This window comes from Siphateles boraxobius, unplaced genomic scaffold (genome assembly GCF_051911475.1).
Source record: "Siphateles boraxobius isolate OS27281-9 unplaced genomic scaffold, OSU_SipBor_1 48, whole genome shotgun sequence".
Taxonomy (NCBI): domain Eukaryota; kingdom Metazoa; phylum Chordata; class Actinopteri; order Cypriniformes; family Leuciscidae; genus Siphateles; species Siphateles boraxobius.
In genome coordinates this window covers 6,404,853-6,419,532 of record NW_027509119.1, presented here as the reverse complement: position 1 = coordinate 6,419,532, position 14,680 = coordinate 6,404,853, and the positions used below count along the sequence as shown (strand labels likewise).

The window sequence follows — 14,680 nt, the reverse complement described above, 5'->3', positions numbered from 1 at the left end:
ACAAGTCGTGACAGTATGAATTCAGTTGATATTCAGGTAAACGCTGAGCTTGGTGTTCAAAAACTCTGGAATTGAGCACAAAAATTGGAACTGAACATTGAGGCCTGTAAGTGATATCAGTTATATATGTAATAGGGGTTAAAATTTGTCCTCATAACTTTCATCCAGAAAAAAAGAAATGCATTTTCCATTTCAAAGTCACCAATTATTTTTAAACTGGAAGATTGACCTTCTGTTGATGACAAAAGTTCATCGTTCTACATATTCACGCCCAAGCACACATTAAAATAAGGCCAAATAAACGCTGGTGTGTAACTTTATTGAAAGCAACAGTGGTACACTGAACATTCTGAGCTCTTGCACCTTACAGTAACACTTGAAACAGCAAATCATTGTACAGATGCCACGAGTGGGTCACTATTTGTTGACCTACCTAATGATAAATCTTCAACTTACCCCTCATGATTAAATAAATATGTATACCATCCATAAACATCATGGGAAAACATTAGGTTGTAAAACAGTGTTTCGTAAATTGAATAACAAATTTCTCATCTCGTTTCATCTTTATTTTACCAATTAAAATGCATTAAAAAAAATTACACATTTCTGTTCGGATCAAATTGTCGCATCTTAACAGGCTGTGTTTGGTAATCCCTGAAGATACTGTAAAGAAAAAAAATAATTCAAGTATCATCTTGACAAGTAGTGGAGGGGAAGAACACGTTTGAGGCAAAAAAACAAAACAAAAAAAAACGTTTAAAAAAAAGGCCGCATAATTTCATCTCTCCCACATGGCTTTGTTCATTATTATAATACATAGGAGGGAAGGGGGAAAATAAAACATGACATTTTACTATCATACAACAACTGGAAAGTAAACCATTTTTCAGACTCGAGCACCTTGCAGACCTGGAGAGTTTTCATTTGACTCCAACACACACACACACACACACACACCGCATACTCCGCCCACTGCTGTGAGGTATAAACAAAGCATTGATGGTAACCAATGATTGAGGATTCTTTGTAACAAACAAAAGTGAATATTGCAGTAACTCAAAATATGACACTGAGCAAAAGTGCATTTCTATATTTTTGTGCTGAAATGAACAGCAGCAGAAAAGGCTCTTGCAAATGCATGTTCTTAAAAGCAAAAATGTATAAAAAGAAAACGATGCAGGTCCAAGCTGTTAATACCATTTATCTGAGGTGGTTCTTAGTCATTACATGCTTTAAACGATGAGGTCAAAGAGAAGCGTGACGTAATACGTTGGCTTGACACTGCAGGAAACAGCAGTGCGGCGGTTAATACAAGTGAAAGAGGAGATCGTGAAACTAAACGGGAGAGATGACACAGCCGAGTACATCAAGGCTTTGGCTGGATCTTTAGTCAGCTTCCTCTTCAGACTCTTCCTCTTCTGCTGTCTCCAGCCAGGTCAGCCACTGGTTCACCTTAACAGGAAAAGAAAAAAAAAATCATGTAAATGGTGTGTCTTCCACTGAAGGGGTGCCATTGTTTACTGCAGTCGGATAATCGTGGTGCGCATTACCTGAAACAATGCTTTTCCTTTCCCTGGAAACTCCTGGGTAATATCTTCTTTCCATGCTAGGAAGGCCTCTTCTTCAATTATCTCCATATCATAAAAGTTGACATAGTAGCGCAGTAACATTCCTAAGGAGATAAGAGACGATAAAAAAAAACAGGAAAACAAGCATTTCCTCTTATTACTTCAAATCTCTCAGTAAACAAACTCCACGGTTCCCACACCTTTAGACCAATGAATTTCAATCCTTCTGCATTATACAAAAACACCACACACCACCACATAAGGTATGAACTTTATAACCAAGCTAATTAAAATAAGAACCAAAAACCCCCCAAAATGAATTAAAATATTTCTATTTATTGTTATAAAATATATAATTTTTTCCTATTATTTATTTAATACATTTTTACGGTTTTATTTTTATTAAAAAAAAGTTTAGTTTGTTTATAATAAATTAACGAAAACAAATGCATAAATACAATACATTTAAAACATAACTAAAACATTATTTATTTTCATTCGTTTTTTTATTTGATTTAAATATATTAAAATAAATATATATATATAAATTATTAAACCAAAACAAAATGAAATAAATATTTCTCTGATAGATGGATACAGAGATTTTCCTCCAGGTCTTATTCTTCCCTCATTTTTAGACGTACCTTTGGGAAAAGCATGGGCATTGCAGTGGACTTGCAGTGCATACAGTGCACTGACTTGCAGGTCCACGTGATCATGCAAGAATTTTTGCATGACCGGTTTGAAGGCAAGTAGCAGCTGCTTTTCCTGGTCCAGCTGCTCTTTCGTAGGTGAAGATAATTGTTCTTCTTCCTCAGTGGAATACATCTCATGGAAGATGTACTGCAAAAAGCTAGAAGAATTTGGGGGGTTAATCAAGGGTACACAGAATAAACCTTTAAATGCTTTTACAAGAATGGTTTTGGCCATCCTCATACCTGGTCATCAGAATGTTAACGAAACCCTTATCAGTGTGCAGTTTCAGAGAAATGTTGTCCTTGATCCACTTGTAGATGGTTTGCGGGGCAGGATCTGCTTTGATCTGCTTCAGTAACTCCTTCTCCAGCTTCATGAGAGGGAATAAGAAGCTCAGGCTCTTCCCCTCCAGAATCTCCAACATGCGATCTTTGTTTTGATCTATTTCTGTGGGCAGAGATAGGAATATGGGAAATGAACGAGTCCATACAAAATAAACTGGGTTCAGACTACATTATATTTTTCTGTTACAATAGTCACGGAGTCAGATTATGCAATTTTGACTCCTAAATTCTTGCCTTTTCAATGGACAAGAAACATGTCCGACTACACGTTGCTTCCCAACCAGTCACCACTTGCCATGTTTAACAACATGCATGTCAGCACTCACCGAGGAAACATCAAAAAGGTAGGAGTATTTTTGTACCACTCCACAAACCTTTTCTCTATTGTATAATTCCACCAAGCAGCACCACTTCCTTTCATTTCCCCATGTTTGAAACCTGTGTATGGAAGAGCTTCTGTGCTCCTATTGGTCAACTTCACAGACGTGAGAACCATTCAATGAAACATGCTAGTCTTTTAGTCGAGACGTGTTGTCGGTTTTCATCCACTATGAAATAACAATAGATCTGTGTGTCCTGAGGGCCATTGTCCCTTATAAATCACCACAACACCCTATATCAAGTCACCTTTATTTATTATGCGCTTTATACAATACAGATTATTTCAGGATGATAGTGTAGTCTGAAAGTGTGAAGGCCGAAATCATAGACCGCAAAAGGTGAGGATGTTTAATAAGGGTTTCATAATTAATAAAAAATTAAAACTTTGTAATATTTGTCATTTTGAAAAACCCGTTTTGATAACACATGGAAATTAAAGATGCACACGAAAACAGACTTGTCACACTTTAGACTTATAACTTTTGCCTCAAACTGCTAAATGGCCCTCCAGCTTATTAATAGTTAATAAGGTTTAGGTATAGGGTAGGATTAAGGGATGTAGTATATAGTCATGCAAAATAGTGCATTCATATGAAATTGCGTGAAAACCACAAGAGTGAGATGGCGGAATAGTTGGTGTCAAAGCAAAATGTTTAAGCGCCTATTGAAGTGGACTTGTTTTTGTTGTTGTATTTTTCGTTGAGAATAATAGGGTAATGAATTCACCATTCAGGCAATCCACCCCCGAATCGGCTTTAATTTGAAAGCGAAACTAAAACGTGCACGGCCATTCAGAATGCCCATGCGGACGTGCGCATTTAAGTTTCACTTTCAAATTAGCGATAAAAAAAACCGCTGGTTACACGTCGATTGTCCGGTGGGAAAATATCCTCACATCCCTCACATTAGGAGCAGCGAGTAGTGAATGCGCACACCCGGCAGCCATTTTGCTGCAGCGCCTGGGGAGCGATTGGGAGTAACGTGCATTGCCCAATGCACTCGATGTATTAAAATGTTTTTCCTTTGCATTTTTCTTTGTACAGACAACAATGTTGTCAAAATGATCCCGTTTCACACGGATCCACAAAAACTACTATAAACACTGTATTCTCCTGCCAGGCCAGTAGTTGGCGATGTCACATTGTAAAGAAACACTACACGCCTATAGATTGAACACGTAATACTCATGCGAATGACGTCACCATTTTCACAAATTCACTTTTTTTGTAGTTTACACGGAGACAATGCTATCATATTTCAAAAACTTGAGCTTTGAAACCCGTTTTCAAAAGTTTGCGTTTCCAGGCCCCCAAAACGTTGTTGGGCGATTCACCAGCCATTCCATTTTTAGTTGAAAACTGTAAACCGCCCCTAAGATTAATAAAAGTTTTAGAAGTATTTTTTATTGTAGGATAATTTCAACATTTACTAATACATTACTAAAATCAAAGGTTTTTTTTGTTAATATTTAAGTGGACCTGATTTGACATGAACCGTTATATTTTTATTAACTAACACTAACAAAGATAAATAAATACGGATGTATTTGAACACAAATGTGACCCTGGATGACAAAACTAGTCATATGGGTCATTTTTTTGAAATTGAGATTTATACATCACATGACATCTGAATAAAGCTTTCCATTGATGTATGGTTTGTTAGGATAAGACAATATTTGGCCGAGATACAACTATTTGAAAATCTGGAATCTGAGGGTGCAAAAAAATCAAAACATTGAGAAAATCGCATTTAAAGTTGTCCATTTATTTAGTTGTCCATTTTGCGATTGTGCTGCATTCACTCACAAAAAATAAATGTTTTATACATTTCCGGTAGGAAATTTACAAAATATCTTCATGGAACATGATCTTTACTTAATATCCTAATGATTTTTGGCATAAAAGAAAAATTTATAATTTTGACCCATACAATGTATTGTTGGCTATTCCCACAAATATACCTGTGCTACTTAAGACTGGTTTTGTGATCCAGGGTCACAAATGTTTTGATCATTGTTAGTCATTGCATTAACTGATGGGAGCCCTGTTTCCATACAGGGAGGAGACAAAAGCACCAACCTGGCAGCATCTTCTGCATGTTGACCTTGCTCATTTGGAACAGGTCGGTCAACCACTCCCGATCTTTCAGCTTGGCCATTTGCTGCAAGCAGAGGAGGAAAAGTGGGAAGTGTGTGCCGTTCTCCATTGGGTGGGCCAACTCTGCCATGCTAACAAGTTCAGAAATGATTGCCCGGGCAGCAAACTGAGCCAGGTAAGATTTCACCAAGGGAACATCCAACTCGATCTTGGGACACTGGTCCAGAACATTGAGGAAAGCCTGTAAAAACATGTCATTTAAGGAAAGGATGAGTCCCAAATTGAGTCAAGACGCAGTGAGAGAATTTCATTGTGCATACACGAACCTGCATAAAGTTCTCCCCTGTGACCAGTCCCTCCATGCGGAGCATGTTGATCAGAGTGCTGACATGCTCTCGGTCCTCATCTGGGTTCTCCAGTGAGCACATAATCATCTTACTCAACATCTCAGGCAGGAAGTGTTTGGGAGCTCTCATCTCTCGCACCCCATTCACTGCATCGTTCATGTTTTTGCTGCTCAGGTAAGTGGTCACAACAGCTTCCTGCCAAGTAAAGACAAAATTTATGTAACAGCTTTCTCAAATTTCAGTGAACCTTTGCATTAATGAATTGTTAAGCGGTACGTACAGTCATCTTAAGCAGTTCCTCAGCAGGAGGTGGCTTCTTAGTCGTCTTCTGTGGCTTCTCCTGAATTGGAGGTGGGTTGGTTTTCAGGCCAAGTTGCGGTGGCTGCAAACAACCAAAAGAGTTAAACACCTTTAAAATGAAAGACGACATTCCGTTTCTAATGTAGTACTCCTTACTTGTCCCAGAGGTGGTGTGGATGTGCGTGGAGGTTGAGCACTAGGAGGAATCATGGTAGGTATCTGCGGCTGCAACTTTGGCATTTGGTTTTTGTTCAAGATGAATGACTGAGCAGGTCTTAAGCTAATCTGAAACACGATGCAAAAAAAATAATCATTAATAAGAGTCAATCATCAGAGACCACAAAACATTTCTTTAAATTAAGCCCACACTACACAGAACGCACACTTAAAACAGGTACACATCAGCTGCATGGACTCAAGTGCTGGGTTGACAATATAGTTGTTTTTTTAATCAATCTTCATTTTGCTGAACCTAGTTCTTTAGCTGTATGCTGCTTTCAGCTGATGCGTGGACAAAACTTCACTGAACATTATTTGTAGCGCACCTACCATTCTGTAATTTGAATAAGCTTTGTGACTTGTAAATTTTGATATGCTACAAAGTCTGGATTTTTTTTTACCCAACACTGATATTGGTGTAAACTAATAAAAACATTACCATTTATGACAATTGACAGCTATGCAAGTTCTTCATCTGAACATAACATCAGTCATACCTCATCAGCATTCAGCTGTCCTTTCTTAATGAAACGTGGTGGCAAATCCTTGGACTGAGCTTGCTGTTGAGATGAATGAGTCTGGTTCTGGAAAAGCGGATTCTGACCCTTTGATTAAAAAAAAAAGGGAGGGAAAAAAAGATTTAGGTCACAGTAATATTTTTATGCCTTGAAACATCAGTTCTTTGGTAGAGTGACATTTACCTGGTTGGATTTCAAGAAAGGCTGGGGTGCAGGGGCAATGTGACCACCATGCCCATTGAAAAGAGGGTTTGTGCGACGGCCCATGGTGGGGGAATACCTATCCTGAATGACCCCGGGGCCAGTTCCAATCCCACCACCTACATCCAGACAACAGACAGAGTTATTAAACTCGCGATGAACCAGTGCAAATCCAGTCATGCACCACCTGTCCCAGAAATGTCAACGCACTACAGAACATACCTGGCATCTGCCCAAACATATCCGCTAATCCCCCAAGAGTTTCTCGATCAGGCTTTATTCTCGTCTGCAAGAAATGGCTTTCTTGAAAGAAGTCAGTTCTTATTCCTTGAGTCATCGGTGGAATAAAAACACCCAAATCCTGAGGAAGAGAAAAAAAGAAAAAACAACTATTAAGCCAACAGGTCAATGTCAGCATTAGGGTTGGGTATCAGATGGGTTTTATCTGATACCAGTACCCACTCGGGATTTCTTTAACAGTTCCGGTGCTTAAACGGTTCTTGAACCGGTACTTAAGAAAACGAAACCGCACACACTTTGTCAAAAAATACTACCCTTTTATTTACAGGGCCAAACTGGACAAAATATTACCTTAAATCTTTAGACAAATATTACCTTAAATCTTTAAACAATATAAATACAAGTAACATATGGTAATAATAAATAAACCAATATAAAATAAAAATTTACATTTACATAATATCAAATAAACAAAATTGTATCAAACAATGTAATAATACTGGAGATTAATAGAGATTACTACCAGGGTAATCTAATCTCGACATGGCTCTAGGTTCCCATGTTTTGTCTGCTTGAACCTGTCATGCAAGTTATCTGGTCTTTGTACTAGTTATGGCAGCGCTTAGCTTGGCGAGTTTGGCATTTCGTTCCCACTGCGTCTTCGCTACGCTGCGTTGAGTGAACCTATGAAAGAGAACGTCTCTGGTTACTGGTGTAACCCATGTTCTCTGAATAGGGAATGAGACGCTTTCGGTACCCAACCCTAGTCAGTATTGGGAATTTTTCTCAATTTCTTGGAATCAGAGGTTGAAATTATTTCAGAAAATTCTGTTATTAGCAATGTTGCTTTGAAACACCAGCTATGGTAACATCCTTAACTGCATCCTACACTCACCTTTACTGCATCCTGACGGATCTGGTGGATAGTCTTAGGTCCATTATCAATGAAAGCTTTCCGAGGCACCCAGTTGTTCTCTCGCAACTCCACAGTATCCTGAAGCAGGAAACGAATCCTAGCAGGCAAGTCCTTGTTGTTCATTAAGGATCGCATACGGCCGAAGTACTGATCCATTAAAGACTACGAGAGAAAGGGGTGTTAAGGAAATACATGCGTCTTAACCTATTCAAAGCCCTGGTAGTCTAAAAGCAGCTTACCTTGGCCTTGTCATGATCTAGTCTTGGCCCCACAGTTCTCATTATCTGACAGAGGCACTCCAAATCCTCCCCCATATCCTTAAGTTGGACTCTTTTCTTCTTTTCCAGAAGCTTTAGAGTTTTCATATGTAGCAACATTAGGATGGAAACAGAGTAGCCAGCAACTATTTAAATAGAGGATTTATGAATAACTCACCGTTTTGATGCATTTATGAAGGATAGACTCATGAATGAGATCGAGTTTGCCAAGTTCCCCAATGAATTTGATGTTGCCAAGCATTTTGATCTTGGCGATGGCACGCTGCTCCTCCTCCTCAGAGGTGAGAGGGCTGTCATTTTTATCATAGACTTAAAAAAAAAAAAAAGTAAATATCTGGCAATATAGCACAGCTGCAGTAATAATGTTAGCACTTCCATTACTTACTGTCAACATTTCTGGTGCGGTTTTCAAATTCATCTTGAAGTTTGGAAATCAGAAGTCTCCTGAATGTCTGTAGAAGCATGATGAAATAGTCAAATAAATGTACCCATACAGCACTCTGTGTTGTGAAGCTTTTGCTAATGAAAAAATAGGAAATTCTTACAGTGCTCTGTTTTTGTGATGTTTGGATCTCTGTTGATGGGCCGTCAAAGTTTGGAGCATCCTCTGCCAAACGCAGACATAGCTGAGCATATAGCGAACTATACTTCGGCTCTTCGAGGGCTTTGTCTACAATCTAGTTGAAGCGAACAAGTAGAAAAGTCAACATTTTAAAGCATTTGTCTCTTAAGTAAGCAACTTCAAATAATAAAATGCAGCCAAACAGACCAGCCATGTTCAATTTAATCATATTAATACTAATAATAATAGAAATATGATGACTGGTTTCTTTATTACAAATGATTTAAATTAAGTAAACAGTTTTTTCCAAGGAATTCAAGTAAACGAAAGTAGATTTAAAAAAATAATTAAATAACATCAATGCTAGACTGTTTTCATTTAGGATAAAAAAAAAAAAAAAATTCACTTATTAAAAAGTGATTAATTAAATCACTAATTACAACAAGTCTACATGTATAAATGAACAAAATCCTCACCAGCAAGATGATTCCTTTGAGGACGAGCTTTGAATCTACGCCCACATTCAGGAGCTCAAGGCATAGCTTGTCAAACTTTTCAGGGGTCAGTTTATTAAGTATGCTAGAAAGACACAGAAGCAATAGTCAGTTCTTCAGTAACTTTTGTTGCAAATAGTATTAAAATAGTCAATTCAAGTATGTTTGCAACCAAGTATGCAAGTTCTGCTGTGTCAGACGCTTGTCTTTATAAACGGACCACTAAGGACTAGGGAGCGTATTCTGCTTTCTGTGGTGTAATATATCATTCTTGAAAGGAAAATCAGGGCAAACTCTACTGAATCTCTGCAGTGGTGAATGAAGCGATTCGTTTCAGTGACTTACCCTCTCACTTTTCTGAAGATTGCATCGTGTCGTTCTTTTTCATTGGAGGAGTTGACATCTCGTCTAGTGCTTCGTGAAGGAACCCATCTCTGAACGCTAAGCCCTGGGGTTTTCCCCAGGAACTCGCTAGAAAACAATGCCACATGTTTAATGTTTTGAAAAGGCTTCACTGACTTAATGTCAGACATAAAACGTCAGTACTAAAATACCTTTGAGCCAATAAGAAAGGAATATAAGAAAGGGTAAGAGAAGACTCACTTCAGAATCGATTTTTTTTGGGAGACAATAACTCCATTTATTGTACACTTTGTTCGTTTAAAAATTGCAGACATTTTACATTCACAATCAACTTTATTCCAGATTACATAAAAGGTAATACCTGAAAAAGCATACTAGGGTCACTTTCAAGTCGGCATGAAACAAGTTTGATAATCTTTTATTTCCTATTGTGACATGAGTAAAACAGCTTCCTGAATGAGAAAAGGGTGGGACTTGATTTGTAAATCAGAAATTGTTTGCTATTGCTGCGATCTCAAGTGAGTGACAGGTTGCTGGAGGAGGAAGAAGTGTACTGTCCCACCTTTGCGTCAGTAAAAACTTCAGAAGTGTCATTGGAAGGGGAAGTTATTTTGATTAAAGATTATGAGGTTGAAAAAATAAATAAAAAAATTCATTGATAAATCATTTATACTGCAATATCCCATACAAAATAAATCTGTCATTCTTGGTTTCATGGGGACTTCAAATTTAACGATCTTATTTATGCCTCAAACTAAAAGAAAATGCCTTTTTTTGAAAAGCTTTTCGAAGTTAAATTGTTTTCCAAACATAAGTGATGTGCATAACCAAAGTGATGATTTGTCCAAACATATTTTTTGTTTACCAGGAAATTAGTTAAAAAAACGTAGATCTGGGACCATTATAATGACCCCCTTAGATGTATACAACCATCTCAATAAGAACACGGAAAGGTTTCTGCCCATCTCTGAAATCGTCTCTACACTGGAAGTGACAATGTGCTGCAACAGCTCAAGGCTGTCTACACTGGACGTGGCAAAGCGACCGTTGCAAACCCATTTGTTCTCTGCACGAGTTTACTGTCGGAAATGTGTTGTGTTGCATCCAATGTATCGCATCGCTGATTATAATAGGTTCCATCTCCTTTTGTCGCATCGCGGTAATTATAAACACCAGACCACTTTGATGACACACTTTGCTCAGACATTTCAGAATGACCATTACAGCATTTCAGATGTTGTGCAACGAGATCGGTCAGCTGGTTAGTCCAGTTATGCAGTCCCATCGCACAGTCAAAGGTTTTTTAGGGATTTATTCGGTAAATGTGTTTCCATTGTAGTTTATGCGCATGTTTTCTTATCGGATAAATATCTGACTCAAACGAGAGCATGTTTTTTCATGCACATTTAGAATTTATGCACATCTTGACGTCTTCATCGGGCATTTTTTTTTTTATGTGATATATCAAAATGCGCATACAAACAAGTAGGTGGTAGGTGGAAGCATAGCCAATGTCTACAGCACAATCACTTCCAAATAAACCAAGTTTACATGGTTCAAACTAACCTGTTGCCGACAGACTTGGGATAGTGCTGAGGTGCACCCCTACCTCCTCCTCCGGCCGAAGAAGCACTATAAAAGTGAAAATTGGAGTTGAGAGATTTTAATTGAAATGAATACAACTCCTTATAGGCTACCCCACATCCCAAGGAAGCTGTATGAGGTACATCTTATGCCAAATTTTTCATTATATCCTAATCTTTGTTAACAACATACTCTTTACTTCAATAAGCTCATTGTTTCTGCCTTAAATTAAAACATTGTTTACATTAATATATTGTTAGCTAACTGTGTGATATGTATGTACATTTCTGAAATATATAACTTGAACAGTCACCTCAGATAACAGATCACTCAAATTGCAATGTAGATTCATTTTCTGTAAAGCTGTTTGAAATTATATGCATTGTGAAAAGCACTATACAAATAAATGTGAATTGAATATGTTCTCAGCTTAATTAATAAGCTTCAAATATTTACATCTACACTGGTTTAACTGTCTTCTCAAATGGCATAAGGTCCATGAAAAACAGTGAAATTTGTAACTGTTACCTGAAACGAGAAGCACCCCCCTCTGCAATCACACTCTCCACTTTGGCGGCTTGACAATGAAAGATCCTCAAAAAGAATGAGAGTGAAAGGGTGGGGGTGTAGAAACACGGCCTAAGAGAGGAAAAAACACTTTATTTATTAGATTTACACGATAAAGGAAAATGACACGCATTGAACATCAACAAAAACATATCAGAGATTAAAGGGTTCTTCAGTTACTGTGAAAAACGACGAGGATAAATGTAAAGAACTGAACTGCCATCAAATCTGAACAAAGCATAGCTAAGGCCTCTGCCATGAGCTCAGATTTCACAAAAGACCTTTGCTTTATTAAACAACACATTTCAGCGGCATTATAATTGTGTTTGATTAAAGGTGTATGATGAATTAAGAAAGACGGCATCTGAGCGGTAAAATAACATTTTTTGACGACGTTGATGATGGACAATAAAAATCACACTGAGTTGTTGTCATAGAGCTCTTCTTGTGCCATTAGCATTGAGGCTAATTATCAAACACACACAAGAAAACAGCCACGACCTGGGTATCCAACGTTTGAAGTCAGCTCAATAAACAAGTGGAAACTTAAACCAGGCATCAAGTTTGATAGCGGATCACTTGGTGTTAAAATATACGCCGGTTTATGGTCAAATGTGCGGTTTACCGGCAGGGTGGTGCGAGAGAACAGCTGATTTAATAACCAGACGCCATTTTCTCATAAGCGACAATAAAACGAGTCGGTACGGCCAAACAATTAACATATAAACACACAGTATCTCACGTACAGCACTAAACCTCTAGGTTCAACCCAGTAACTGCAGTCAGTTCGCCTGGATAACTGACTGGAAGCGGTTTATAAAGGTAGAAAGCAAGAACAGGCGAGCAATCGGAGCCATTTTACAGCAGCAACCCAATTGCTAACGTTAATGCAAGTCAGAAAAATCTTACCTTTTCTAAAAGAACTTCAGATTTGATTTTGTTGGGCTACTAAAAAGGAAAAGAAAAAAGATGCGAAAAGAAGACGATTTGTACTTAAACGTTATTAATAATATGGTTAAGGAACAGTGCGCCTTGAGGTAACTGGCCGCACCGGTGTGAGGAGGAGAACTGTGTGATCTGACGTCACGGACAGCCGCAACTTTATTCATGGGACGCGTCAAACATGCTGGATGGCACGTCATCATCAAGTTTCGCTGCACCTACACACTTGACAAAAAATTAGGATGCTGAGAAGTGGTGGTGGAGATTTTGATTCACAAATGTTTTCAGAGCCCGTCCACTGAGATTCGTTCAGTGGTCTTTTTTCCTGCATGTTATCGTTTCGCCAGTAGGTGGCGACGAGTATTTTGAGCGAGTCATTGAATCATTTACTTCGTTAAAGTCACCATTAAATCAAAATTGACAAATCTTATTTTATGGAATATTGCAGTGTTTAATATAAATTATTTATCCGTCCGCATCAATATTTTTTATACATTTATTATTTATTTTAATTCATGTGCCTTCATAATCTTTTTTTTATGGTTGATGTCAAGTCCCCATGACATCAACCATAGACTGTAAAAAAAGATGGACGACGCTCATTCGTTCTCTTCCATTGGCGAGAAGTGAAGCCGCCATTGTCCCGATATGGCGCTGACACTTGGGTCTTGAGTCTGCGCAGTTGCGATTTCGGGACCAGATATGCGCAGTAGTGTGCAGGAAGTAAAGCCGCGAAATCAACATCCCGCTCTGGTCCCGCCCTCACTCTCGCTGAATTAATCGTAAGCATATAATCTATAACTAATTATAGAAATTTAGATATTAAATTTAAAGCTCCAATCTCCTCAGTCCTCCAAAGATCCCGAAAAAAAGTCCGTTGTTGCTTCAGTGACTACTTTGCTCAGAGAACCTGTCAATCACAGCTGTCAATCATGTATGCCACAGCTCCGTTTTTATAGCATCAAATAACTAACTAAAAACAAACTCATTTTAAAAACAAACACTTGAAATTACATCAGCGTGATGAAAACTACAGTAAATGACAGAAACTATCTCTGGAAAAAAGATATGTGAAGTGTAATTTAATTGTTTAGTTGGTCTCACGTCCCATTGAATAACATGGGGAGGCGGGGTTTATGAGCTATACTAGGACCAGTCACCGGGGGGCGATCGAGACACTTTAGGCTTCACTTTTCAGGGCTTGTGCGGCACGCTTGACATCAACACTGAATTTTGGGCTTTTAGTATGAATATGTTAGTCTTACTGTTATCTATAAGCTAGTGTGCTCCAAAACAATGACAACATTTGCATTTAGAAGATGTAAGCATTCAAAACTTATTGGGGGCTTCTCAATAGCCATACTCTTGATGCTTCCCCGTTTCCTCGCTCCTCCATCCTCCAGCCCGTGATGTCATGGAAACCGATCAAAGTTAGCCATCTTGAAGGACATCTTAATTCTCTAATAGCTCGGCGTGGAATGATGAGTGAGGAAGCTTCCAGAGGAGCTATGAGCAAGGATGCACAGCTGTATCCTATGCGGAAGTCTTTCTTTTTGAAACCTGACGCATGTTATTTTGCAGTTTACAGAACCTATACACTTTATGGACAAATGTAATGCACCTGACCATTACACCAACAGGGACTGTAATGACAGCATTCTAAATACATATGACATTAATATGGTGTGGTCCCCCCTTTGCAGCTATAATAGTTTCCACTCTTCTAGGAAGGTTTTCCACAAGATTTTGGAGTGTTCCTGTGGAAATTGTTGCCTATTCATCCAGTAGAGCATTTGTGAGGTCAGGCACTGATGTTAGACGAGAAGGCCTAGCTCACAAAATCCCAAAGGTGTTCAGTGGGGTTGAGGTTAGGGCTATGTGCCGGCCAGTTAAATTCTTCCACACCAAACTCATCCAAGCATGTCTTTATGGACACTTGTGTACTGAAGCACAGTCATGCTGGAACAGAAACAGGGTTTCCTCAACTGTTCCTACAAAGTTGAAAGCATAGCATTGTCCAATGTCTTGGTATGCGAAAGCATTAAGATTCCCCTTCAC

At 38.4% G+C, this 14,680-nt stretch overlaps 1 protein-coding gene across 1 annotated transcript; it reads right to left on the bottom strand.

Moving 5' to 3' along the window:
* Positions 1-298: 298 nt before the first annotated feature.
* Positions 299-12,787, bottom strand: eif4g2a (eukaryotic translation initiation factor 4, gamma 2a). The gene is made up of 21 exons (XM_077201772.1): positions 12,590-12,787; positions 11,642-11,752; positions 11,096-11,161; positions 9,512-9,637; positions 9,149-9,251; positions 8,656-8,787; positions 8,496-8,562; positions 8,268-8,419; positions 8,072-8,182; positions 7,812-7,994; positions 6,899-7,037; positions 6,659-6,795; positions 6,455-6,562; positions 5,895-6,023; positions 5,719-5,820; positions 5,418-5,633; positions 5,074-5,332; positions 2,510-2,714; positions 2,216-2,424; positions 1,554-1,675; positions 299-1,455 (listed from the first exon to the last, which is right to left on the bottom strand). Exons 8-21 carry the CDS (start codon positions 8,349-8,351, stop codon positions 1,390-1,392), a joined length of 2,070 nt encoding a protein of 689 aa, XP_077057887.1. The 5' UTR covers positions 8,352-8,419; positions 8,496-8,562; positions 8,656-8,787; positions 9,149-9,251; positions 9,512-9,637; positions 11,096-11,161; positions 11,642-11,752; positions 12,590-12,787; the 3' UTR covers positions 299-1,389.
* Between the last annotated feature and the right edge of the window lie 1,893 nt (positions 12,788-14,680).

Excerpts from the sequence above, each read along its gene's own strand:
- eif4g2a (XM_077201772.1), bottom strand. The coding sequence starts at position 8,351 with ATGCTTGGCAACATCAAATTCATTGGGGAACTTGGCAAACTCGATCTC. Across the intron at positions 5,634-5,718 it reads AGGAACTGCTTAAGATGACT|GAAGCTGTTGTGACCACTTA; the intron begins GTACGTACCGCT and ends TTTACTTGGCAG. Across the intron at positions 2,425-2,509 it reads GTTAACATTCTGATGACCAG|CTTTTTGCAGTACATCTTCC; the intron begins GTATGAGGATGG and ends AAATTCTTCTAG.